At 49.2% G+C, this 26473-nt stretch overlaps 2 protein-coding genes across 5 annotated transcripts in view; one reads left to right on the plus strand and one right to left on the minus strand.

Moving 5' to 3' along the window:
• LUC7L (LUC7 like) overlaps window positions 1-19012 on the minus strand; it is a 53185-nt gene extending 34173 nt beyond the window's left edge. The window contains exons 1-4 of one of the 2 annotated variants that reach the window (XM_073546650.1): window positions 18896-19012; window positions 9665-9759; window positions 7253-7351; window positions 4843-4953 (exon numbers count right to left, since the gene is read on the minus strand). In XM_073546650.1, coding sequence (XP_073402751.1) covers window positions 4843-4953; window positions 7253-7348 — 207 coding nt within the window. In that variant the 5' untranslated portion in view covers window positions 7349-7351; window positions 9665-9759; window positions 18896-19012. Of the gene's footprint in view, window positions 1-4842; window positions 4954-7252; window positions 7352-9664; window positions 9760-18516; window positions 18648-18895 lie in introns of those variants that run through there. The other variant, XM_073546648.1, reaches the window with a different exon arrangement.
• Window positions 18683-26473, plus strand: part of FAM234A (family with sequence similarity 234 member A) — a 96167-nt gene continuing 88376 nt past the window's right edge. The window contains exon 1 of one of the 3 annotated variants that reach the window (XM_073546647.1): window positions 18683-18814. The gene's annotated coding sequence lies outside the window, so the exon portion shown is untranslated. Of the gene's footprint in view, window positions 18815-19018; window positions 19062-26473 lie in introns of those variants that run through there. The other 2 variants (XM_073546645.1, XM_073546646.1) reach the window with 2 other exon arrangements.

Consider the following 26473-nt stretch of genomic DNA (forward strand, 5'->3'; position numbering starts at 1 on the left):
CCGCCTTGGTCTCTGTCTCCTACGAGTCGCTTCCTGGTACTAGCCATTGCAGTGTGCCTAACCCCTGAGCCTGCTCCTAACGCTCCCTGTATAGGGGGCGGTTCCACCTGGTTAGCTCGCCCGGGACCACTAGGTCCCGTGATCCAGTGGGTCCACTCCAGGAACCGTGACACAGGCCATGGAGGATAAGTGCATTATTTATAGTTTTCTTTGAAACAACTGTACTTGCTATTGCAGGTTTCTGTAGTTCTCTACTACAGGTGGTCCTTGGCTCTTGGACAAATCTTCTGATAATTATTTTCACTCCTTTGTCTGAAATCTTGCATTATATTTTTCCACTTCCGGTTAAGGACCTCAACAGTGCTCACTGGAACCTTCAGAAGCTTAGACATTCATCTTTAAGCGATGCCATCAGTATGTTTAGCAACAACAAGATTGAGAAGGTCATGAGACAGCTCAGTGGTTTTACCCATCATGAGAGGTTTCCCGTGTGCCACCTTAGTAATGAGACACCTTTTTATAGGCCAACCGTTGAATCAGCCGATATTGTTTTTCGCTAAGTGGCAGGATTGCTTTCTAATTACTGATAGATTTCTGCTGGTGTCATGACTTTCCATGGCTTTTTTCACTTCTCTTTCTTCACGTGTTCCATACTTTTTCCCTGTGTCATTTCTCATTATTACAAATAATTTATGGACATCTAAGGTTTGATTTCTTTGCCTGTGTGGATTGGATGGGTTGTTACCGACATCTAGTGAGAATTTCATGCCAGTAGCACTTTTGTTTTATTTCAAAATATATATTACATAAACCTCAAAGTAATGCCAATAAAACAATAACAGCTCCTGGAACATAGCAATTAGAAAAAAAAAATTGCTGTGCGCTCAAGGTCCAGAATACCTTTGTCCTTAAGAGGTTAATATTACAACTATGAATAAAAATCTGATTATGTGGGAGCACAATGGCCACCAAGTCACCTGGCTAAATACCAGAAAACACTAACCCTGACATTCATATTAGACTATAAACCTCAGAAACCCTGTTTGCAAATGTCATTCAGTAGAATTCATGTCATTCAATTTTTGACCAGGTAAGCGAGTTCGATGATGCATGCTGCAATATTTTCCACAAAGACACAGTGTCTGTATGATAAAACACTTATTACTAAAGATCTTCAGGCTCCCAGACAATGGGCTTTATTTCTTAGCCAGCACATCCCCCTATTGTGGACAATTTGCATTTTTAGGACATGTTAAGACTTGGGAGACACATTTGTATGCAATGTATGTTGGGGTCTTTCCTAGAAGTGCCATACTTTAACCTCTTAATGACCGAAGCTTTTTTCGGTTTTGCACTTTCATTTTTTACTCCCCTTCTTCCCAGAGCCATAACTTTTTTATTTTTCCATCAATATGGCCGTGTGAGGACTTATTTTTTGCGGGACAAGTTGTACTTTTGCACAACATCATTGGTTTTAGCATGTCGTGTAACAGAAAACCGGAAAAAAATTCCAAGTGCGGTGAAAAAAGTGCAATCGCACACTTTTTTTTTTGTTGGGCTTTTTTTTGGGCTTTTTTTTCTAGGTTCACTAAATGCTAAAACTGACCTGCCATTATGATTCTCCAGGTCATTACGAGTTCATAGACACCAAACATGTATAGGTTCTCTTTTATCTAAGTGGTGAAAAAAAATTCCAAAATTTGCTTAAAAAAAAAAATTTCCAATACCTGCAGCGTCTCCATTTTCGTAATCTTGGGTTGGGTGAGGGCTTATTTTTTGTGCGCTGAGCTGACGTTTTTAAGGATACCATTTATATGCAGATACGATCATTTGATCGCCCGTTATTGCATTTTAATGCAATGTCACGGCGACCAAAGAAATGCCATTCTGGCGTTTCGATTTTTATTCTTGCTGCCCCGTTTAGCGATCGGGCTAATCCTTTTTTTTAACTGATAGATCAGGCAATTCTGAATGCGGCGATACCTAATATGAGTAATTTTTTTTTGTTTTATTTTAAATGGGGTGAAGGGGGGGGGGGGTGATTTAAACTTTTATATTTATTTTTTTCATATTTTTTTTTAAATTTTGGCATGCTTCAATAGCCTCCATGGGAGGCTAAAAGCTGCCACAACTTGGATCGGCTCTGCTACATATAGGTGATGAGCAGATCGCCTATATGTAGCAGAATTACAGAATAGCTCCTCTCCGACTGCACAACCCCCACTCCACAAACTTGCTCACCCTCGCAGAAATCTCAAAAACCTCAATTTACAATCACTCTCCGAGTCCCTTCTCCCTCTCACAGACATATCTTCACTTCATGACACAGATGCTGCTGCCACCTTTTATAACACCACAATAACAGCAACACTTGACTCGGATGCTCCCCTCACGCAGAGTAAAACTCGAACAATCAACAGGCAGCCCTGGCTGACCAGCCTGACCAAAGAACTGAAACAGGTTTCCAGGGCCGCTGAGCGGAGATGGAAGAGAACCCGTTCTACCGAGCACTTCAACGCATACAAGCAGTCCCTTGACAGCTTCAAGTACACGCTCTCTGCCGCAAAACAAACTTACTTTGCATCCCTCATATCCTCACTGTCTCACAACCCTAAACAGCTTTTCATCACTTTCAACTCTCTACTCCGTCCCACAGCATCTCCTCTCATTTCTGCTGAAGACTTTGCCTCCTTCTTTAAGCAGAAGATCGATACGATCAGAGAAAGCTTTGGTCAGCAGCCCCCCAATTTCCCTCTTAGCCGCTCAGCCCTGTTCTTCCAAAACCAGCTTCTCCACCATGACAGAAGATCAGCTCTCCACCCTCCTGTCAAGATCACACCTCACCACTTGTGCGCTTGACCCGCTACCGTCCCACCTCATCCCTAACTTTGCCACAGTCTTCCTCCCAACTTTAACACACCTCTTTAACCTTTCACTTACAAATGGTGTCTTTCCCTCATCCTTCAAACATGCCTCAATCACACCCATCCTCAAAAAGCCCTCCCTCGACCCATCCTCTGTGTCTAACCATCGCCCGATATCTCTTCTGCCTTACGCCTCAAAACTACTGGGACAGCATGTATATCGAACTGTCCTCCCACCTCTCCTCCTGTTCCCTCCTTGACCGGTTACAATCTGGCTTCCGACAGCATCACTCAACTGAAACTGCCCTAACTAAAGTCACTTACGAACTACTAACCGCCAAGAGCAAGCGACACTACTCTGTTCTCCTGTCTTCTGCCTTCGACACCGTGGACCATTCCCTCCTGCTGCACATTCTCAGCTCTTGGCATCACAGACTTGGCCCTAACCTGGATCTCATCATACCTATGACACGCAGATCTACCTATCTGGACCTGACCTCACCTCCTTACTGACCAAAATCCCACAATGTCTGTCTGCTATTTCAGCCTTCTTTTCTACTCGCTTTCTCAAACTGAACATGGACAAAACAGAATTCATCATCTTTCCCTGATCTCACTCTACCCCTCCACCAGACCTATCCATCAATATCAATGGCTGATCTCTTTCCCCAGTCCCGCACGCTCGGTGCCTTGGGGTGATCCTCGACTCTGCCCCCTCTTTCAAACCCCATATCCAAGCCCTTGCCTCCTCCTGCTGCCTCAAACTCAAAAATATTTCCCGGATCCACGCATTCCTCAACCATGAAACCACAAAAACACTAGTGCACGCCCTTATCTCCTGCCTAGACTACTGCAACCTCCTACTCTCTGGCCTCCCCTCCAGCACTCTGGCACCACTCCAGTCTATCCTACACTCTGCCTCCCCCTATGCGAGTCCCTTCACTGGCTTCCTATTGTCCAGTAGCTCCAGTTCAAAACCCTAACCATGACATACAAAACCATCCACAACCTGACTGCTCCATACATCTGTAACATGGTCTCCCGGTACCTACCCGCACGCAACCTTCGATCCTCTCAAGGGCTCCTTCTCTACTCCCCCCTCATCTCTTCTTCCCACAACCGCATACAAGACTTCTCCCATGCTTCCCCTATACTCAAACTCTCTGCCGCAACACATCAGACTCTCACCAACAACGGAAACCTTCAAGAAGAACCTGAAGACCCACCTGTTCCGACAAGCCTACAGCCTGCAATGATCCTCAGTCTACTGAACCACCGCACAACCAGCTCTACCCTCTCATAGTGTATCCTCACCCATCCCTGTAGACTGAGCCCTCACGGGCAGGGTCCTCTCTCCTCCTGTACTCGTGTGTCCCTTGTCTTGCACATGTTTATTGTACTTGTCTATATTTCCCCTTTTCCCTGTAAAGCGCGGTGGAATAAATGGCGCTATATAAATGTATAATAATAATAATAGCTGCTATGAGCGCTGACCACAGGGTGGTGTTCATAGCAATGCCTCATCAACAACCATAGAGGTCTCTATAAGACCTCAGGTTGTTATGGCAACGCATCGCTGACCCCTGATCACGTGAAGGGGTAAGCGATGCACGCATTGCCGATCGCGCGGCCGGATGCGCTGGTTAAATGCCGCTGTCAGCGTTTGACAGCGGGATTTAACTAGTTAATAGGAGCGGGTGAATCGCGATTCCACCTGCGCCTATTGCGGGCACATGTCAGCTGTTGAAAACCGCTGACATGTCCTGGCTTTGATGTGGGCTTACCGCCGGAGCCCTCATCAAAACGGGGGATCTGACCTTGGACGTACCATTGCGTCCAAAGTCAGAAAGGGGTTAATGTATTTTATGCAAGAAAACGGCTTTAAATAAAGCTGATGGTATTTACCACACAGGCACATCCAGTAAAGATTGCTGTCTAAGTATACGTAATAAGTCTTCAATAATTTACACGGAAATACCTTAACAGCAACTTCAGCACTAATCTCCTCCTGAGTTTCGGCGAGACGTTTCTTTGCAAGCTCAGTTCTTCTATCGCATTCGGCAATGAAGGTCTCCAAATGATCCATGGCCTAAAATAGCAAATCATACACCAGTAAGTTTAACAAATAAACGTGTGTTTAAACAAGTGGGCTCAAAGACAAACAGCAGAACTGTGACTGCCAAGTATTCACATTACTGACATCCTGTTTGTATGGTGTATCATCTTTCTACATGTACTCCACATAGTGGGCTTAGAGGAGTACCACTGCTTAAGTGCAGCTTCATAGGAAAACTCCATGCAATCAACAGAAACATATAAAGGTGCACAGAACTAGAACTCAGGACATAAAGTATGGTAGCGTAAAAAAAAAAACAAAAAACTGCTTTATATAAGAGGTATGTAGTAAATGATATAGCCTGTCTTCCTATCGTCTAAGCCGCCCCAACACTTTATTCCCCGACAAATACACTTAACCAGCCTGCTGCTGGATACACTGCACACCGCTCAGATTACATCTTCTGCAGCACTGTACAAAATGATACAAAAAGGGGTTATAACAATAACATGAATATACATTTTCACAAGCATGGCACAACAGGAAGGAACCTGCCTGAACGGCCCTACTAGCTATGGTAAAATGAACAGAATTGACAACAAAAAGCTAAAATGAAGTCTAAGAAACACTAAATAACTAGCAGCAAATAAATAAGTTTGTCGGCAGTTCTCCATGCAGGCCTTACTGAGCACGGGCTATTACTATCAGCTCAGAATGGGGTCAACATATGAGCATTTACATCAGCGCTATTCATTGTAGTAAAACGATGTATTTAAGGGAATATATAGCCTAGATTATTTTTGCTCATTTATTTTTTATGACCTGACTGGAGTACTCATGGTTTCCATTAGACTTTTATTATAACATCCATCTTGCCTGAGCCGCTGATAGCAGCATTCAGAGATAGACTTTACAGCAGCGTCATGGACCATAACACCACAGTAGTCAGATGTTCATAGACTTCTATGGGGGGTGTAACAGGAACACTTTTTCATCTTTTCAGAGGTCATTGGGATGGGAGGGGGAGGAGGTGAGCTGTGACCACCACTTATTGTGAATAGTATAATTCTCTGGTATTTAGGCGATATTGTTAAAGGTAATTCTGAATGCGTTGCTCATGAGAGTACAGCACAGAAGGCATCAGCCCAATATTAGTGGCCAGTGTGAAAACTGCAAAATATCAGGTTATTTTAAAAACCTGATATGGAAAATGAGGCTTATTTTTTCTACACTTTACTAACTTCTCTCTTTACTGGGCTTATATGTGAACATTTTTTTTTCTGCAGCAAAGTCGTGTATTTTCACAATTACGATTCAGATGTATGGAAAAAGCCTCCAAAGTTCTGAGTGAACACAACATAACATTGGAGATGTCCTCAGGGAGTCCAAGTTTGAAAACATATGATCCCTGCATTTACAGATATTTGCTGGAATGGGAAAATGAAAAATGAGCATAATCCAAGCAATAAAAATCTGGCCTAACCTGCTTAATAGGTAGCTCGCTCCCATCACTTACTGGTCAGATAATGACTGGAAGCCATGAATCCAATCAGAATTAACACAGAACTGAATTGAAAGTGTAGCAGTGATCTTAAAGGGAATCTGCCATCAGTTTTTTGCTATCTGAGAGTAGCATATCATCTGGCACAAGACCTTGATTGCAGGGATGTGTCACTTACTAGGCTGTGTGCTGTAGTTTCAATGCAAACAGTGTTATCAGCAGATAACACTGACAGAACTACATCTCAAGTGCAGAGCAGTCCAGCTAGTCTGTGTAACCCAGCCCCCACCACTGATTGGCAGCTTGCTCACAGTGCACTGGAAGCTGTGGGCGGAGTTATACACAAAGCAGGTTTTCCAGGAAAACTACACCATGCAGCCCAGTGAGTGACACATCCCTGGAATTAGGGTTTTGTGCCCTATGTTATGCTGTTATTAGATTACATAGCAAAACCCTGCTGGCATATTCTCTTTAAATACTCAGGCTGTTTATTTTCTGCTCGACATCCCCCCCTCCCAGAGGAGGATCACATGTCCTGAAAGTGGATATCTTTTACCTAGTATTCTGAAGGCTACATAGCTGGTAACAAAATAATAAGCAGTACCATAATATTCACCAAGTCACACACATGAATAAAACAAGTAACAATAGAATTTCTGCAGTTATGTACAAGTCTCCTTCCAGATTACAACCCCCCCGATCACCCAGAGGAACTTACGTGAAAATGAAATCAACATGAAGACAGGCATTTAGTCACTTCTTTATATCAGTGATTTTACAGGCATCCACACAGTTCAGTATAACACATAGAAAGAAACAAAAACAACTTACATCAAGCTCAAAGAACAGATCTTTTTCTTTACTTGCAATTTCATAATCGGCCCTCAGTGCCAAGTCATGAATCTTGGTGCACTCACCCAAATCCATCCGCTGGGGAAGAGAAAGGAAGAAAACAATGGGAACAAAGGTTTCAGGCTTTGTGATAATGACAGAAAAGCTGAGCAACCAAAAAGCATTGCAATTTCACAGACATTCTATGGAAAGGAGACTTCCTACAAAATACATTCATCACCCATCTGCAGGAGAGGTGATAAATGTACGGCCACTAGAACAACATTGCTGGGACCCCCACCAATCAAATGGAGTGGGTCTCTAAGTCAACTTCTTTGGGCCTGTCAGAATGCCACCAGCATAAGTCCCATGGATGAGTGGTGGTCACACATGCACACTACCACTACCATTGGGCTTTATGTGCATTTTCTGTGCTTCTTAAAGGGAATCTGTCACAAGGTTCTCACTATGCAATCTGAGAGCAGAATGAAGTATGTGCAGAGACCCTGATTCCAGCGGTGTCACTAGGTTGCTTGCTGCAGTTTTGACTATAGTTTGAATGCAGATTTTGAGCACAATGTGCATAGGCATAAAGCTGTCAATTAATAGTGGGGACGGCATTATACACAGCTCAGCTTTCAAAGAAATGGTACCTCTGCAGCAGATAAAACACCAATTAGAAAAAAAAAAAAAAAGTAGCCCAGTAAGTGACATCAATGGAATCAGTGTCGCTGCCCCTACATCACGCTGCTCTCAGATAGCATAGCAAATATCTGGTGACAGACTCCCGTTAAAGTTCTCAGCAGTCAATGCCAAAGCTAGCCATATACACAAAAGATGCATTTCAGCAGAAATAGCTAATTTTACCATTTTGGATGATTATTGTATGAAAATTTCAACATAAGCAGCCATACTGAAGTTTTTAAGACATTCACTATTTAAAATTATCACTATAGTATAACTGTGTTTACACACAGCAACCACGTTGTGGCCCAAACCCCAACAGCACTGTGCGTCCGCGACCTTTCCCTGCAGTGATAAGCCTGTGAGACTGCAGCGGCACAGGGTGTTCACCCACGGGTCAGACGCTATGTGAGAATACAGCCTTACCAGAAAACTAAAACAAATTCATCAAAAAGATGTGGTCCTGATCTATTGATGAGGGGGTATTGGAGGATATGTGCTTGAAGAAGACAACATTCATCTCTTCAACCATCACAAGGGGGGCAGACTATACATATGGTGTGACAATATTATTCAGGCAGGCTCACAGAATATGAACGTCTAGACTTATGCCATGGATCCGATCCATCAGCCTTGTCAGTAACACTGTACGGAAGCCCCTAGAGCTCTCTGACCAAACAGCATGCTTATCTCCTCTTCATTAGTTGGGATGGTGCAACATCATCGCTGAAGTGACATCATGCCAGGCTGGCTAATCAAAAGAAGAGATGCAGATGTCATTAGGCAAGAGGTCGTTCAGAGGGCTCCCATATAGTGGCCACAAATGACTGATGTGGCCGACTGACCGGGACCTGGGAATCACAAAACTTCAACACTTGACGCCCCCAGAAGAAGTGTGGACGAAACGCGCGTCGGGGTGGAGGGACGCGGCATGAACTCCACACACACAGTGAGTAAAATCATGAGAGGTTTTATTTATATCTAAATTGTGGCAGTTGTATCAGATACTGTGGAACTATTGTGCTATATATTCTGTCTATATATTACATAGGTTGAGCACTGTCAATAGACCTTTTATGTATAGTATCATATTATTGTTTCCCAAATTTTGGCACAGTGCACTTTATTCAATTGATATACTTGGCCCTGCATTAGCATTTTTTAACTCCATCGTGTGTTTAAAGGAGCCAGTAGCATTTTGTGTCCCTCATTACTTGAGATTACTATAGATTTATATTATAATTATGTATTTTAATAGGTGTACATTACATGTTTTTATTGCATTTTTCATGCATTTTACTAAATGGATAAAAAAGGCATAAACACTGAAATGACATGTTGTGGTTTAAAAAAAAAAAAAAAAAAAACGAAAGCGAAAAGAAGGAAAGTGAATGAGATTTTAGAAATCTCATTTATTTTGCTGATACAATAACATGATACTGTGAACAAGTTCAAGGAATCAGGGGACTAAAAAAAGACTTCTACTCACCAGTGCTGAACACAACAGGCGAGTGTTCTGAGAAGTCAGACCCCATAATTATAGAACACCACGATCTAGGCACACCAGCAGTTTAGCAAATGATTAAAACTAAAAACATGGTTCTGTTTCACCTGATTTAACGGTACCATGATTAATTTTTAATCCTGGGACAACCTGATGAGAATGTGGAGTACAGAACACCACAGTAATGGATTCTATCAACACTAAAAGCAAAGGATGATAATCACCGTTCCAGCAAGAATGTCATGAGGACAGCAATCCAGGAGATGACTTTTGCAGACTCGATCATCGGTGAACTTTACTCGCTGCCGGGTCTCATCACCTGCAAGACAAATTTAAGCAAATGTCTTCACCGGTCCCGAGAAGTTTGAGAGAAACTAGTGCAAAGCAAAAAGGTGATCCGCTGCCCAGATTAGTGCTGTAATATACCTGCTGCAGAACTCTGCTATGTACGTAAAGAGGCAGTGGCTATACCCACATTCTCGGGACATATTGGGGTCCCAGTGATCAGCAACTTACCACTTAACTTTCTACCAATCCACAGGTTATGACAGAAATGAAGAAATTACTTGTCAAAATGAGGCCAAGAAATCCACAGCAATGCAAAATTCCAAATTAATAACAGTGGGATGAGACATGTGACCCCGATGTCACATCTGAAGCAGGTGCTTCCATAGTAAGACAATGGACAGATCTATCAATGTATGCACATAAGCTGTCTGGCAGAAATATATTAATAATTTTATTTCTATAGCGCCGACATATTCCGCAGCACTTTACATTATAGAGGGGACATCTACAGAGAATAGACATTACAGCATAACAATAATCACATAGATCAAAACAGATACCAAGAGGAATGAGGGCCCTGCTCGCAAGCTTGCAAATCTATGAGGAAAGAGGTAGACACGAAAGGTGGGTGGTAACAATTGCTTTGTTTGGACCAGCCATAGTGTAATAATCGGGTGTTCCTGTAGTGCTGCATGAACCAGTAACAGTCCAAGTATGTAAGTACATACACAGAGGGCTATTAAATGCATAAAGCATGTGAGAACATGATGAGAGGAACCTGGTTAAGATAAAAAATTTGAGTGGGCCACATAGGGATAGATTAGGTTGATGCGTTGAGGCGGTAGGCCAGTCTGAACAAATGCGTTTTTAGGGCACGCTTAAAACTGTGGGGATTGGGGATTAATCGTATTAACCTGGGTAGTGCATTCCAAAGAATTGGCGCGCAAGTGAAAAGTCTTGGAGACGGGAGTGGGAGGTTCTGATTAATGAGGATATTAACCTCAGGTCATTAGCAGAACGGAGGGTGCGGGTAGGGTGGTAGGCTGAGACGAGGGAGATGTAGGGTGGTGCTGAGCCATGGAGTGCTTTGTGGGTGAGGGTAATAAGTTCATACTGGATTTTGGAGTGGATGCCTAACCAGTGTAAGGACTGGCACAAGGTAGAGTTAACCCTCAGACACTTTCAGACTCCCTACACTCATCACTGTCCCCAATCTCCTCTTTTTCCTGTCCTGATCTGGCTGTTCGTCACTACAACGACACTCTTAGAAGCAACCTTGACCAAGTAGCTCCCCTCACCCTCAGAACCTCCAAGCACAGAATAAAACAGCCCTGGCTCACATCGCAAACTCGACTTCGCCAGCGATGCTCTAGGAGTGCTGAACGCCTATGGAGAAAAACCCGCACACCAGAAGACTTCATCCACTTCAAATTTATGTTAAGAACCTATAACGCTGCCCTTCAGAAGATGGAATCAGAAGATGGAATAGGATACTAGAGGTGAACAACTGGCTACGACGGTGGTGCAGGCAGCAAGGATTTGGATTCTTGGACCATGGTGTGAATTACCTCTACGATGGACTTCTCGCAAGAGATGGGATACACCTCACAAAACCTGAAAAACACACATTCGCCAGAAGACTTGCCACACTCATCAGGAGGGCTTTAAACTAGAAGAAGAGGGGATGGGAGGAAAAACAGCAGACAAGAACATGCAGCAGAAGGACAAACTAATCAAGGATACTAGATGTGGTACAGAGGACCCAAGACAGGGTACTCAGAAGGAAGCAAAACTTCTTTCCTGCATGCTGACCAACGCAAGAAGCCTGACCAATAAGATTGAAGATCTAGAGTTGGTAATGTAGGAAGAAAAATACGACATAGTAGGAATAACTGAGACATGGTTAGACGACAGCTATGACTGGGCGGCTAACTTGCAAGGATATGATTTGTTTAGGAGGGATCATAAAAAAAGGAAAGGGGGTGGAGTCTGTCTATATATAAAGTCCACTTTAAAGCCCACAATAAGAGAAGATATACAAGAGGGAAACGAAGAGGTGGAGTCTCTATGGGTCGAGATACAAGGAGGGAAAAGTAATAAAATCCTCATAGGGGTTTGTTATAAGCCACCAAATATAACAGAAACCACTGAAAATGTATTATTGAAACAAATAGACAAAGCAGCAAATCACAATGAGGTGATTATTATGGGGGACTTCAACTACTCCGACATAGACTGGGAAACTGAAACCTGCGTATCTCAGAAAGGAAACCAATTTCTGTCAGTAACCAAGGATAATTATCTGTCACAACTTGTGCAGGGCCCAACTAGAGGGACAGCCCTTCTGGACTTAATTTTAAGCAACAGGCCAGATAGAATAACAGAAGTACGAGTCGATGGGCACCTAGGGAACAGTGACCACAATGCAACACAATTCCACTTGTCCTTCAGTAAGGTGCCCTGGAAGGGGGTTACAAAAACGCTGAATTTCAGGAAAGCAAAGTTTGATCAGCTTACAGAGGACCTTCGCCGAATTGATTGGGACAATGTCCTCAAAAATAGGAGCACAGAAAATAAATGGGAAATATTTAAATCAGTTTTACACACCCCACTGCGAGCTAGCCATACCGTACAGAAATAAAAGGGCTAGGAACAGGAGAACACCAATGTGGCTAAATAAGGATGTAAAAAGGGCAATAAATAACAAGAACAAGGCATTTAGGAAGCTAAAACAAGAAGGCAATGAAAAAGCATTAAAAAGTTAGAGAAAAAATAAAATGTGTAAAAAACAAATACATTTAGCAAAAGTGGAAACTGTGAGACTCATTGCTAAGGAAAGTAAAACAAACCTCAAACTATTCTTTAATTATATAAACAGTAAAAAGATTAAAATTGATGGTGTCGACCCTTTAAAGAACAATGAGGGTGAAATCATAGAGAGTGATGTGGGAAAAGCAAATGTTTTAAATACTTTTTTCTCAACAGTGTTCACACAGGAAAAGGATTTGCCAGGGGAAATGCAGAGTGATAATGTAAACTCCCCATTAAGTATTACCTGCCTAACCCAGGAAGAAGTGCAGAACCGCCTTAGTAAGATTAAAATTGACAAATCACCAGGCCCTGATGGCATTCATCCTCGGGTATTAAGGGAGTTAAGTAATGTGATAGACAGGCCTCTATTCCTTATATTTAAAGACTCTATAGAAGCAAGGTTTGTTCCTTTTGATTGGCGGCAAGCAAATGTGGTACCAATATTCAAAAAGGGGGGTAAAAGGGAACCTGGAAACTATAGGCCGGTAAGCTTAACATCTGTTGTGGGTAAAATTTTTGAAGGGTTTCTAAGGGATACCATTATGGAATATCTCAATGTTAATAAATGTTTAACTCCATATCAACATGGATTTATGAAGGATCGCTCCTGTCAAACTATCCTGATCAGCTTCTATGAGGATGTAAGCTCTCAAATGGACCAAGGAGAATCATTGGATGTCATTTATCTCGACTTCTCTAAAGCATTTGACACTGTCCCACAAAAAAGATTGTTAAGTAAGATGAGAAAGCTTTGGCTAGGGGAAAATGTGTTTAGATGGGTAGGTAGCTGGCTTAGTGATAGAAAACAGAGTGGTTATTAATGGGGCATACTCAGATTGGGCCAGGGTTACTAGTGGGGTACCACAGGGTTCTGTATTGGGGCCCCTACTATTTAATATATTTATTAATGATCTAGTGGATGGCTTTCACAGTAAAATATCAGTATTTGCAGATGATACAAAACTATATAAGGTAGTTAACACAAAGGAGGACAGTTTGCAACTACAGACAGATTTGAGTAAATTGGAGAATTGGGCTGAAAAATAGCAAATGAGGTTTAACACAGATAAGTGTAAGGTTATGCACATGGGAAGGAGAAACAGATGCTACAATTACTTACTAAATGGGAAACTGCTGGGGAAATCAGACATGGAAAAAGACTTAGGCATCTTAGTCAATAAGAAGCTAAATTGGAGTGCCCAGTGTCAGGCAGCTGCCACCAAAGCAAATAGGGTCATGGGATGCATTAGAAGAGGTCTGGGGACACGAGATGAAAACATAATTCTCCCTCTGTACAAATCACTCGTCAGACCACACTTGGAGTATTGTGTGCAATTTTGGACGTCGGTGCTCAAGAAAGACATTAATGAACTTGAAAGGGTTCAAAGGCGGGCTACTAAAATGATAAATGGGAGTTGGTTCACTACAATACCCAGAAAGGTTATCAAAATTAGGTCTATTTACTCTAGAAAAGAGAAGACTTAGAGGAGACCTAATATATATGTACAAGTATATCAGAGGGCAATACAGAGATCTCTCCAATGAACTGTTTGTACCAAGGACTGTGACAAGAACAAGGGGGCATTCTCTTCGTTTGGAGGAAAGACAATTTCTGCACCAGCATTGAAGAGGGTTCTTCACGGTAAGAGCAGTGAGGCTCTGGAATTCTCTTCCTGAGGAAGTGGTGATGGCCAACTCACTGAATGAATTTAAGAAAGGAATGGATGCTTTTCTTGTGAGTAACAGTATAGAAGGTTACGAATAACATAATATTAAAGGTAGATGGTTGACCCAGCTTAGGGGAAGGAATTTTTTTCCCTATGGAGAAAATTGGATTCTACTCTGTGGGTTTTTTGCCTTCCCAAGGATCAACAATGCAGAACAGCTGCACTAAAAATAGGCTGAACTAGATGGACATAAGGTCTTCCTTCAGCCTTCAAAACTATGTTACTATGTTCACCTCGCCAAACAGACCTACTTCACTACCCTCATTTCCTCACTAGCCAACAATCCCAAGAAACGTTTTGACACTTCACTCCCTCCTGAGGCCAAAAGCACAAGCCCCTATCACAGACATTTGTGCTGATGATCTGGCCTCCCACTTTACAGAGAAAAATAGTTAACATCCGTCAGGAAATCTGCTCCCAACCATCAAGTGCTGTGACTACCATCCCTTCCTGCATCTCCCCTGGCTCACTTTCCACATTTGATCCCATCACAGAAGAAGTCTCCAGACCCCTCTCTTCCGACCCCATGCACTACCGACCCCATTCCCTCACATCTCCTCCAGTCGTCACAACTCACCTAACAGCAATCTTTAATCTCTCCCTCTCCTTTGGCATTTTCCCATCCTCCTTCAAACACACCATTGTTACTCCATTACTAAAAAAACCAGCTCTCTATCCATCCTGCATAAACAACTACAGACCAGTCTCCAATCTCCCCTTCATCTCTAAAACTTTTGGAGCACCTAGTTTACTCCCGCCTTACCCATTACCTCTCCACTTACTCCCTCCTAGACCCTTCACAGTCCGGCTTCCACCCCCTACTTTCGACTGAAACTGCACTCAAAGTGACCAATGACCTTCTGACAGCAAAACGTAACGGTGACCACTCTCTGCAGCTTTTGACACTGTTGACCACCATCTTCTACTCTCTAGGCTCCAGTCACTAGGCATTAAGGACACTACTCTCTCCTGGTTCTCCTCCTATCTTTCTGACCGCTCCTTCAGTGTTTTGTTCTCTGGCTCAACGTCATCTCCTCTTCCTCTCGCTGTAGGGGTACCTCAGGGCTCAGTCCTTGGCCCCCCTTCTCTTCTCTCTCTACACGGCCCCAATTGGACAGACCATCAGCAGATTTGGCTTTCAGTACCATCTTTATGCTGACGACAACTATATACGTCATTCCACGACCTTACCCCCGCTGTACTACAGAACGCCAGTGACTGTCTGTCCGCAGTCTCCAACATCATGTCCGCGCTCTATCTGAAACTCAACCTCTCCAAAACTGAACGTCTTCTGCTCCCGCCATCTACTAACCTCCCTAAATCTGACATTTTCCTCTCTGTGGGTGGCACCATAATAAGGGTGAGTGCACACGTTGCGGATTGTGCTGTGGATTTTTCAGTGCAGAATCCGCAACGTGTGCACATATCCTAACACCCCGGCAGCAGACGCACTGTCTGTGTGTTATATTTGACACCAATCTCTCCTTCACATCCCATATACAATCTCTTGCCGCTTACACCTAAAGAACATCTCTAGAATCCGCCCGTTTCTCACCATGGAAACAACAAAAACCCTCACTGTAGCATTTGATCCATTCCTGCCAGGATTACTGCAACGCTCTATTAATTGGCCTCCCCATTACTCGACTTTCCCCTCTCCAGTCCATACTTAATGCAGCGGCCAGGATCGTCCATCTGGCTAATCGGTACTCGGACAGGTCCGCTCTTCGCCAGTCCTTGCATTGGCTGCCCATTCATTATAGGATCCAATTCAAAGTACTTGTTCTCATCCACAAAGCTCTCCACAGTGCAGCACCCCCCTACATCTCCTCCCTCATTTCTATCGGCCTAACCGACCGCTGTGCTCTGCAAACGACTTTCGACCAACCTCTGCACTAAGCCGTACCTCTCACTCCCGACTCCAAGACTTCTCCCGCGCTGCGCCAATCCTCTGGAATGCTCTACCCCAAGAAATTAGGACTATCCACAATTTGCATAGTTTCAGGCGCTCCCTCAAAACACATTTGTTCAGAGCGGCCTATCATGTTCACTAATCACAGTCATTCTAAGTGTGCATGTGTAGCCCATTCACTATCTCCATCCATCCCTCACTCCCTCAAGATGGCTGTACACACTTGTACTTTGTATCTCCCCCACCTCATTTTAGATTGTAAGCTCTCACGAGCAAGGTCGTCTTATTTTTTTTTAATTATTGTATTGTTAACGTTGTTACTTATGACTTATGTTTCTGTTAAACTGTAAAGCGCTGCAGAATATGTTGGCGCTATATAAATATTATTATGATGATTGGTGAGGAATATGATCCTGGCTGCAGAATTCAGGACGGATTGGAGAGGGGAGAGTTTGGTAAGAGGGAGACCGATTAGTAGAGAGTTAAGGGCCCGTCACACTAAGCGATATCGCTAGCAATATCGCTATAACGTCATCGATTTTGTGACGCAGCAGCGATATTACTAGCGATATCGCTATGTGTGAAACTTACCTCCGACCGCTCCCCCGCTGGTTATCGCTGATCGCGCAAGAACGTCCTGGGCCGTTTCTCGTTGGCGACTTCCTACTGGCGCCGATTAGCGACAAGTGGACGCGGGCGGGAGGACGTCTTCATCGCCGCGTCTGACAGGTAAGTAACTACTGCTGCTACATCGCTGTGAGATCTGCCTGTTTGGCAGCTCACTAGCGACCACTTAGTGATGCACCAGCGATCCTGACCGGGTCGTATCGTTGTCGGGATCGCTGGTGCATCGCTAAGTGTGACGGTGCCTTTACAATAGTCCAGACGAGAATGAATAAGAAACAGTAAGAGTTTTTGCAGAGTTGAAAGCAAGAAAAGGTCGAATTCTAGAAAAGTTTTTGAGGTGCAGATAACAAGAGCGAGCCAGTGATCGGATGTGGGGGGTGAATGAAAGCTCGGAGTCAAGTATGACCCCAAGACAGCGGGCATGTTGCTGGCGAGTAATGGTGGAACCACACACAGAAATGGCAATGTCGGACATAGGTAGGTTTGTAGAGGGAGGAAACACCAGGAGTTCAGTTTTTGACAGGTTCAGTTTTAGATATAGTGAGGACATGATGTTAGACAGCGGTAAGACAATCGCCGGTGTTTTCTAGAAAGGCTGGCGTGATATCAGGAGAAGCGTATAATTGGGTGTCATCAGCATAGAGATGGTACTGGAAACCAAATCTACTGATTGCTTGACCTATAGGGGCAGTGTACAAGGAGAAGAGGGGGGACCTAGAACCGATCCTTGAGGAACCCCAACAGTAAGGGGAAGATGAGAGGAGGAGGAAATACACTGAAATACATGGTGTTAAGACTGTATACTGTATTTATGAAGCCCAGCTCTATACCAGTGCGGAAAGCAGGCCGGGCTTTAAAGTGGCAGCTAGTTTCCATTTCTTATGATATTTTTCAAACTTTTCTAGTGAAAAAAAGTAGAGTTTGACCTATGTAGTAATGTGATCTGAATACAGCTGTCAATAGAGGCTGGACCAGTGCACACAGGAATGTGCGGTTTTATTTATGATGGTTAGTGCAGGGGATTGTACCTGGCACCTACAGCCCTCAGTCCTGTATGTAGTGCCAGGAGAGGAACTGCCATATGGAAGAGCACAACCTCAAAGGAGAGATGGCAAACTGCCTGGCAATACAATGATGCCCACAGATGTGTATATATCACAGGACGCACTACAACCCCCAGCATGTAAGGGCCATCATGTACAAGTAACAGCTCTGTTTAGAAAAACAATCCAACAATATCCCGCCAAGTCACCAGGATACAACCTGGAACAGTTTCCCCCATCTTTTCCTATAACACAGGCAGTGAGGACGTCCATGAGCGCTGGATGCATAACCTCTGGACGTGACCCGGACACTCCATACTATATGTATGATAAGGACGCGAGATCACTAATAATACTATCACTGCCATTTAATGACTTCTACAATACAGAAAATGGAAAATCCCTTAAAATATCAGGCAACCCTGTACAGGCTGCGGGACAATCCCCACTACAATGGAACAGCTGGCAGCTCCACGTGTAGTAAAGCACAGGCCGCCAGGTGGCGCAGTACAATCCAGCCCGCACCGTACGAGCCTCCATCCGCCGCACACAGGCTTCGTATGTGACTATTCTCCCGCCCGCAGAGCCGAGGGCCGTGTGTAGGCCTCACTACCACCACTCCTCCTAAAATCCCCACCCCCACCCCTGTGCCGCCCGGACGTGCTCACCATCCCGTGCCGTGCCCATGAGCTGGTCCAGCAGGGCTCTCATCTGGGCCTGAGCCGACATGATTGCTTCGGAGCGGCGTCTGCCTGCCCGGGCACACTTCTCTAGCCTCCCGCTGACGACTATCCTCCCACAACCCAGTCAGACGACCCTCAGCAGAGGATTGTGGGAAAATGGAGAGACCGGAAGTAGGAATCCCTCGCTCTTCTGGCTCCGTGCAGCAAAAAACCGCCAGAAGTTTAGTTCCGCTTGGTGCAGTGCGTGTGAGGAGGGAGGCTGGTGAAGTTTCTACAGAGGAGGGTGAGTGCAGCGACAAACGACCACGGCAGGAGGGGAAGAGGAAAAACCCGGCGGGGATGTGGGGGAGCTGCTCATACATACAATCTCATTTCCGGTCACTGGGCATGCTGGGTCATGTAGTGCACCTGGAGCCGAGTCTCGCGAGTGATACCCCTGATACTTAAAGCCTTGGGCGAGCAGGGCATTCTGGGAGTTATAGTATGACAGCAGCTGTCGTGGTTCAGGGCAGGTCTGGAAGTGACGCAGAGTGAGGCGGGAAGTGTGCGGGCCCGGGGGGCACGGAGTGGAGTTGTCAGGGGGAGGGCCTGCCTCTACTGGGGTCGGGGGGCACGGAGTGGAGTTGTCAGGGGGAGGGCCTGCCTCTACTGGGGTCGGGGGGCACGGAGTGGAGTTGTCAGGGGGAGGGCCTGCCTCTACTGGGGTCGGGGGGCAGGATTGGAGTTGTCAGGGGGAGGGCCTGCCTCTACTGGGGTCGGGGGGCAGGAGTGGAGTTGTCAGGGGGAGGGCCTGCCTCTGCTGGGGTCGGGGGGCAGGAGTGGAGTTGTCAGGGGGAGGGCCTGCCTCTACTGGGGTCGGGGGGCAGGAGTGGAGTTGTCAGGGGGAGGGCCTGCCTCTACTGGGGTCGGGGGGCACGGAGTGGAGTTGTCAGGGGGAGGGCCTGCCTCTACTGGGGTCGGGGGGCAGGATTGGAGTTGTCAGGGGGAGGGCCTGCCTCTACTGGGGTCGGGGGGCAGGAGTGGAGTTGTCAGGGGGAGGGCCTGCCTCTGCTGGGGTCGGGGGGCAGGAGTGGAGTTGTCAGGGGGAGGGCCTGCCTCTACTGGGGTCGGGGGGCAGGAGTGGAGTTGTCAGGGGGAGGGCCTGCCTCTACTGGGGTCGGGGGGCACGGAGTGGAGTTGTCAGGGGGAGGGCCTGCCTCTACTGGGGTCGGGGGGCACGGAGTGGAGTTGTCAGGGGGAGGGCCTGCCTCTACTGGGGTCGGGGGGCAGGATTGGAGTTGTCAGGGGGAGGGCCTGCCTCTACTGGGGTCGGGGGGCAGGAGTGGAGTTGTCAGGGGGAGGGCCTGCCTCTGCTGGGGTCGGGGGGCAGGAGTGGAGTTGTCAGGGGGAGGGCCTGCCTCTACTGGGGTCGGGGGGCAGGAGTGGAGTTGTCAGGGGGAGGGCCTGCCGCTGCTGGGGTCGGGGGGCAGGAGTGGAGTTGTCAGGGGGAGGGCCTGCCTCTGCTGGGGCCGGGGGGCACGGAGTGGAGTTGTCAGGGGGAGGGCCTGCCTCTGCTGGGGGGCAGGAGTGGAGTTGTCAGGGGGAGGGCCTGCCTCTGCTGGGGGGCAGGAGTGGAGTTGTCAGGGGGAGGGCCTGCCTCTGCTGGGGTCGGGGGGCAGGAGTGGAGTTGTCAGGGGGAGGGCCTGCCTCTGCTGGGGTCGGGGGGCAGGAGTGGAGTTGTCAGGGGGAGGGCCTGCCTCTACTGGGGTCGGGGGGCAGGAGTGGAGTTGTCAGGGGGAGGGCCTGCCGCTGCTGGGGTCGGGGGGCAGGAGTGGAGTTGTCAGGGGGAGGGCCTGCCTCTGCTGGGGCCGGGGGGCACGGAGTGGAGTTGTCAGGGGGAGGGCCTGCCTCTGCTGGGGGGCAGGAGTGGAGTTGTCAGGGGGAGGGCCTGCCTCTGCTGGGGTCGGGGGGCACGGAGTGGAGTTGTCAGGGGGAGGGCCTGCCTCTGCTGGGGCCGGGGGGCACGGAGTGGAGTTGTCAGGGGGAGGGCCTGCCTCTGCTGGGGCCGGGGGGCACGGAGTGGAGTTGTCAGGGGGAGGGCCTGCCTCTGCTGGGGCCGGGGGGCACGGAGTGGAGTTGTCAGGGGGAGGGCCTGCCTCTGCTGGGGGGCAGGAGTGGAGTTGTCAGGGGGAGGGCCTGCCTCTGCTGTGGTTGGGGGGCAGGAGTGGAGTTGTCAGGGGGAGGGCCTGCCTCTGCTGGGGTCGGGGGGCACGGAGTGGAGTTGTCAGGGGGAGGGCCTGCCTCTGCTGGGGCCGGGGGGCACGGAGTGGAATTGTCGGGGAGGGCCTGCCTCTGCTGGGGTCGGGGGGCAGGAGTGGAGTTGTCAGGGGGAGGGCCTGCCTCTTCTGGAGTCGGGGGGCACGGAGTGGAGTTGTCAGGGGGAGGGCCTGCCGCTGCTGGGGCCGGGGGGCACGGAGTGGAGTTGTCAGGGGGAGGGCCTGCCTCTGCTGGGGGGCAGGAGTGGAGTTGTCAGGGGGAGGGCCTGCCTCTGCTGGGGTCGGGGGGCACGGAGTGGAGTTGTCAGGGGGAGGGCCTGCCTCTACTGGGGTCGGGGGGAACGGAGTGGAGTTGACAGGGGGAGGGCCTGCCTCTGCTGGGGTCGGGGGGCAGGAGTGGAGTTGTCAGGGGGAGGGCCTGCCTCTGCTGGGGCCGGGGGGCACGGAGTGGAGTTGTCAGGGGGAGGGCCTGCCTCTGCTGGGGGGCAGGAGTGGAGTTGTCAGGGGGAGGGCCTGCCTCTGCTGGGGTCGGGGGGCACGGAGTGGAGTTGTCAGGGGGAGGGCCTGCCTCTACTGGGGCCGGGGGGCACGGAGTGGAGTTGTCAGGGGGAGGGCCTGCCTCTACTAGGGCCGGGGGGCACGGAGTGGAGTTGTCAGGGGGAGGGCCTGCCTCTACTGGGGTCGGGGGGAACGGAGTGGAGTTGACAGGGGGAGGGCCTGCCTCTGCTGGGGTCGGGGGGCAGGAGTGGAGTTGTCAGGGGGAGGGCCTGCCTCTGCTGGGGCCGGGGGGCACGGAGTGGAGTTGTCAGGGGGAGGGCCTGCCTCTGCTGGGGGGCAGGAGTGGAGTTGTCAGGGGGAGGGCCTGCCTCTGCTGGGGTCGGGGGGCACGGAGTGGAGTTGTCAGGGGGAGGGCCTGCCTCTACTGGGGCCGGGGGGCACGGAGTGGAGTTGTCAGGGGGAGGGCCTGCCTCTACTGGGGTCGGGGGGCACGGAGTGGAGTTGTCAGGGGGAGGGCCTGCCGCTGCTGGGGCCGGGGGGCACGGAGTGGAGTTGTCAGGGGGAGGGCCTGCCTCTACTGGGGCCGGGGGGCACGGAGTGGAGTTGTCAGGGGGAGGGCCTGCCTCTGCTGGGGTCGGGGGGCACGGAGTGGAGTTGTCAGGGGGAGGGCCTGCCGCTGCTGGGGTCGGGGGGCACGGAGTGGAGTTGACAGGGGGAGGGCCTGCATCTGCTGTGGTCGGGGGGCAGGAGTGGAGTTGTCAGGGGGAGGGCCTGCCTCTGCTGGGGTCGGGGGGCACGGAGTGGAGTTGACAGGGGGAGGGCCTGCCTCTGCTGGGGTCGGGGGGCAGGAGTGGAGTTGTCAGGGGGAGGGCCTGCCTCTGCTGGGGCCGGGGGGCACGGAGTGGAGTTGTCGGGGAGGGCCTGCCTCTGCTGGGGGGCAGGAGTGGAGTTGTCAGGAGGAGGGCCTGCCTCTACTGGGGTCGGGGGGCACGGAGTGGAGTTGTCAGGGGGAGGGCCTGCCTCTGCTGGGGCCGGGGGGCACGGAGTGGAGTTGTCAGGGGGAGGGCCTGCCTCTGCTGGGGGGCAGGAGTGGAGTTGTCAGGGGGAGGGCCTGCCTCTGCTGGGGCCGGGGGGCACGGAGTGGAGTTGTCAGGGGGAGGGCCTGCCTCTGCTGGGGCCGGGGGGGCACTGAGTGGAGTTGTCAGGGGGAGGGCCTGCCTCTGCTGGGGCCGGGGGGCACGGAGTGGAGTTGTCAGGGGGAGGGCCTGCCTCTGCTGGGGTCGGGGGGCAGGAGTGGAGTTGTCAGGGGGAGGGCCTGCCTCTGCTGGGGTCGGGGGGCAGGAGTGGAGTTGTCAGGGGGAGGGCCTGCCTCTGCTGGGGCCGGGGGGCACGGAGTGGAGTTGTCAGGGGGAGGGCCTGCCTCTGCTGGGGGGCAGGAGTGGAGTTGTCAGGGGGAGGGCCTGCCTCTGCTGGGATCGGGGGGCACGGAGTGGAGTTGTCAGGGGGAGGGCCTGCCTCTACTGGGGCCGGGGGCACGGAGTGGAGTTGTCAGGGGGAGGGCCTGCCTCTACTGGGGCCGGGGGGCACGGAGTGGAGTTGTCAGGGGGAGGGCCTGCCTCTACTGGGGCCGGGGGGCACGGAGTGGAGTTGTCAGGGGGAGGGCCTGCCTCTGCTGGGGCCGGGGGGCACGGAGTGGAGTTGTCAGGGGGAGGGCCTGCCTCTGCTGGGGCCGGGGGGCACGGAGTGGAGTTGTCAGGGGGAGGGCCTGCCTCTGCTGGGGCCGGGGGGCACGGAGTGGAGTTGTCAGGGGGAGGGCCTGCCTCTGCTGGGGCCGGGGGGCACGGAGTGGAGTTGTCAGGGGGAGGGCCTGCCTCTGCTGGGGCCGGGGGGCACGGAGTGGAGTTGTCAGGGGGAGGGCCTGCCTCTGCTGGGGCCGGGGGGCACGGAGTGGAGTTGTCAGGGGGAGGGCCTGCCTCTGCTGGGGCCGGGGGGCACGGAGTGGAGTTGTCAGGGGGAGGGCCTGCCTCTGCTGGGGCCGGGGGGCACGGAGTGGAGTTGTCAGGGGGAGGGCCTGCCTCTGCTGGGGCCGGGGGGCACGGAGTGGAGTTGTCAGGGGGAGGGCCTGCCTCTGCTGGGGCCGGGGGGCACGGAGTGGAGTTGTCAGGGGGAGGGCCTGCCTCTGCTGGGGCCGGGGGGCACGGAGTGGAGTTGTCAGGGGGAGGGCCTGCCTCTGCTGGGGCCGGGGGGCACGGAGTGGAGTTGTCAGGGGGAGGGCCTGCCTCTGCTAGGGTCGGGGGGCAGGAGTGGAGTTGTCAGGGGGAGGGCCTGCCTCTGCTGGGGTCGGGGGGGCACGGAGTAGAGTTGTCAGGGGGAGGGCCTGCCACTGTTGGGGTCAGGGGGCACGGAGTGGAGTTGTCAGGGGGAGGGCCTGCCGCTGCTGGGGTCAGGGGGCACGGAGTGGAGTTGTCAGGGGGAGGGCCTGCCTCTGCTGGGGTCGGGGGGGGGGCACGGAGTGGAGTTGTCAGGGGGAGGGCCTGCCTCTGCTGGGGTCGGGGGGGGGGGCACGGAGTGGAGTTGTCAGGGGGAGGCCCTGCCGCTGCTGGGGTCGGGGGGGCACGGAGTGCAGTTGTCAGGGGGAGGCCCTGCCGCTGCTGGGGTCGGGGGGGGGGCACGGAGTGGAGTTGTCAGGGGGAGGGCCTGCCGCTGCTGGGGTCGGGGCCCTAGGCCTCTGCAGCCGAGGATGCGGTTGTCAGGAGGAGCTGCTCACGCCTCTCATCGATTTATGATATTTTAGGTTAAAGTGTCACTCGGGAATATAATATCCAGTCACAAAAATAACGCCGTGCAAATATTTGCTGTATCTTTATAGTTGATATATTTGTATGTAACCCCTTCTCATGTACCGCACCATGGAATCAATGGTGCTATATAAATAATAATAATAGTTGACTGTGACTGCAGCTTTTCCAAAATTGTTTTAAAAACATATCAGTGTTCATTTAATTTTTAAAATCCACGGCAAAAATATTAGTCGCATCAAAAAAAAAAAAGCAGCGTGATTGTAGCATTGCCCAAAACGTGGGTGACATGTTACAGACAGTTCAAATTTTATAACATAATTTTGTTACATTTCTCTTAGAATGATTATGAAAATATACGTATAACGCTTTCCCTAATTAGGAATGCCGCATATTAAACAGAACTAGACAGAGTAGACTGTGCCTCAATTGTAGCTGACTGTGCGCTGAACACACAGCTATGGAGTTGTTATAAGCAGTACCGGCTCAAGGTTTTCATGGGCCCCGGGGGACAGTCTCAGTGGCCTCTTGTAACACCAGCATTCATGATGCACAGATAAGAAATACAAGTATAACATAGTGTCAAAAATGTCATTTCTCATATTGCATGAGTGATATCTATTGTAAATGCGCTACAATAGCTCAGAAACCAGCAAATCCTCTCAGCACACAGTGCATATCCTGTGGGGATTCAAAATTTTCATTTTAGACCGTACAGTACAGTCCTCCATTCAGTATTACGGGCACCACACAGTCCTCCATACAGTATAATGAGCTATATTGCTCCATACAGAACGATGGACCCCATATATTGCTCCATACAGACTAATGGACGCCATATATTGCTCCATGCAGAACAATGGACCACATATATTGCTCCATACAGAATAATGGACACCATATATTGCTCCATGCAGAATAATGGACACCATATATTGCGCCATGCAGAATAATGGACACCATGTATTGCTCCATGCAGAACAAAGGACCCCATATATTGCTCCATTCAGAACAATGTACCCCATATATTGCTCCATACAGAATAATGGACCCTAAATATTGCTTCTTGCAGAATAATGGACACCATATATTGCTCCATACAGAACAATGGACCCCATATATTGCTCCATACAGAATAATGGACCCCATATATTGCTCCATACAGAATAATGGACCTCATATATTGCTCCATACAGAAAGATGGACCCCATATATTGCTCCATACAGAATAATGGACCCCATATATTGCTCCATGCAGAACAATGGACCCCATAATTGCTCCATACAGAATAATGGACCCCATGTATTGCTCCATACGGAACGATGGACCCCATATATTGCTCCATACGGAACGATGGACCCCATATATTGCTCCATACGGAACGATGGACCCCATATATTGCTCCATACAGAATAATGGACCCCATATATTGCTCCATTCAGAACAATGGACCCCATATATTGCTCCATACAGAACAATGTACCCCATATATTGCTCCATACAGAATAATGGACCCCATATATTGCTTCATGCAGAATAATGGACACCATATATTGCTCTATACAGAATAATGGACACCATATATTGCTCCATACAGAATAATGGACCCCATATATTGCTCCATGCAGAATAATGGACCCCATATATTGCTCCATGCAGAATAATGGACACCATATATTGCTCCATGCAGAATAATGGACACCATATATTGCTCCATGCAGAATAATGGACACCATATATTGCTCCATGCAGAATAATGGACACCATATATTGCTCCATACAGAATAATGGACACCATATATTGCTCCATACAGAATAATGGACACCATATATTGCTCCATACAGAATAATGGACACCATATATTGCTCCAGGCAGAATAATGGACCCCATATATTGATCCATGCAGAATAATGGACCCCATATACTGCTCCATATAGAATAATGGGCCCCATATAGCGCTCCATACATACAGTAATACTTAAACAAATACCTCTCCTCGTTCCTTACTGGCTGCAGCTCCAGTGTCCTTAGCATCAGGGTGTGCTGTAGTGACATCATCGCACCCTATGTCCTGAGACGTCAGAGAATCAGAAGACATGAAAGAGACCAGACCTGCGGCCAGTATCTCAATCAGTTTAAAGCATGTGGGTGGGGGGTGCCCCGACAACTGACGGGCCCCGTAGTGTGCCAGTGTCTTCGATGACTAGTAGGCCCCCCGCTTGCCTGAGTGCGCCAGGTGGTGACGCCGGCCCTGGTTATAAGTATGGATGAGCGGATCCGTGAAAGTTCAGGTACCAGAACTGTACCCAAATTTGACCCTGAACCTCATTGAAATCAATGGGGACCAAAACGTTGGAGGTGGAAAATCTCTCCCTCTATCTCTTCCTCT

Source organism: Dendrobates tinctorius, unplaced genomic scaffold (assembly GCF_039654945.1).
Source record: "Dendrobates tinctorius isolate UK_male_01 unplaced genomic scaffold, ASM3965494v1 ptg000150l, whole genome shotgun sequence".
Lineage (NCBI taxonomy): Eukaryota > Metazoa > Chordata > Amphibia > Anura > Dendrobatidae > Dendrobates > Dendrobates tinctorius.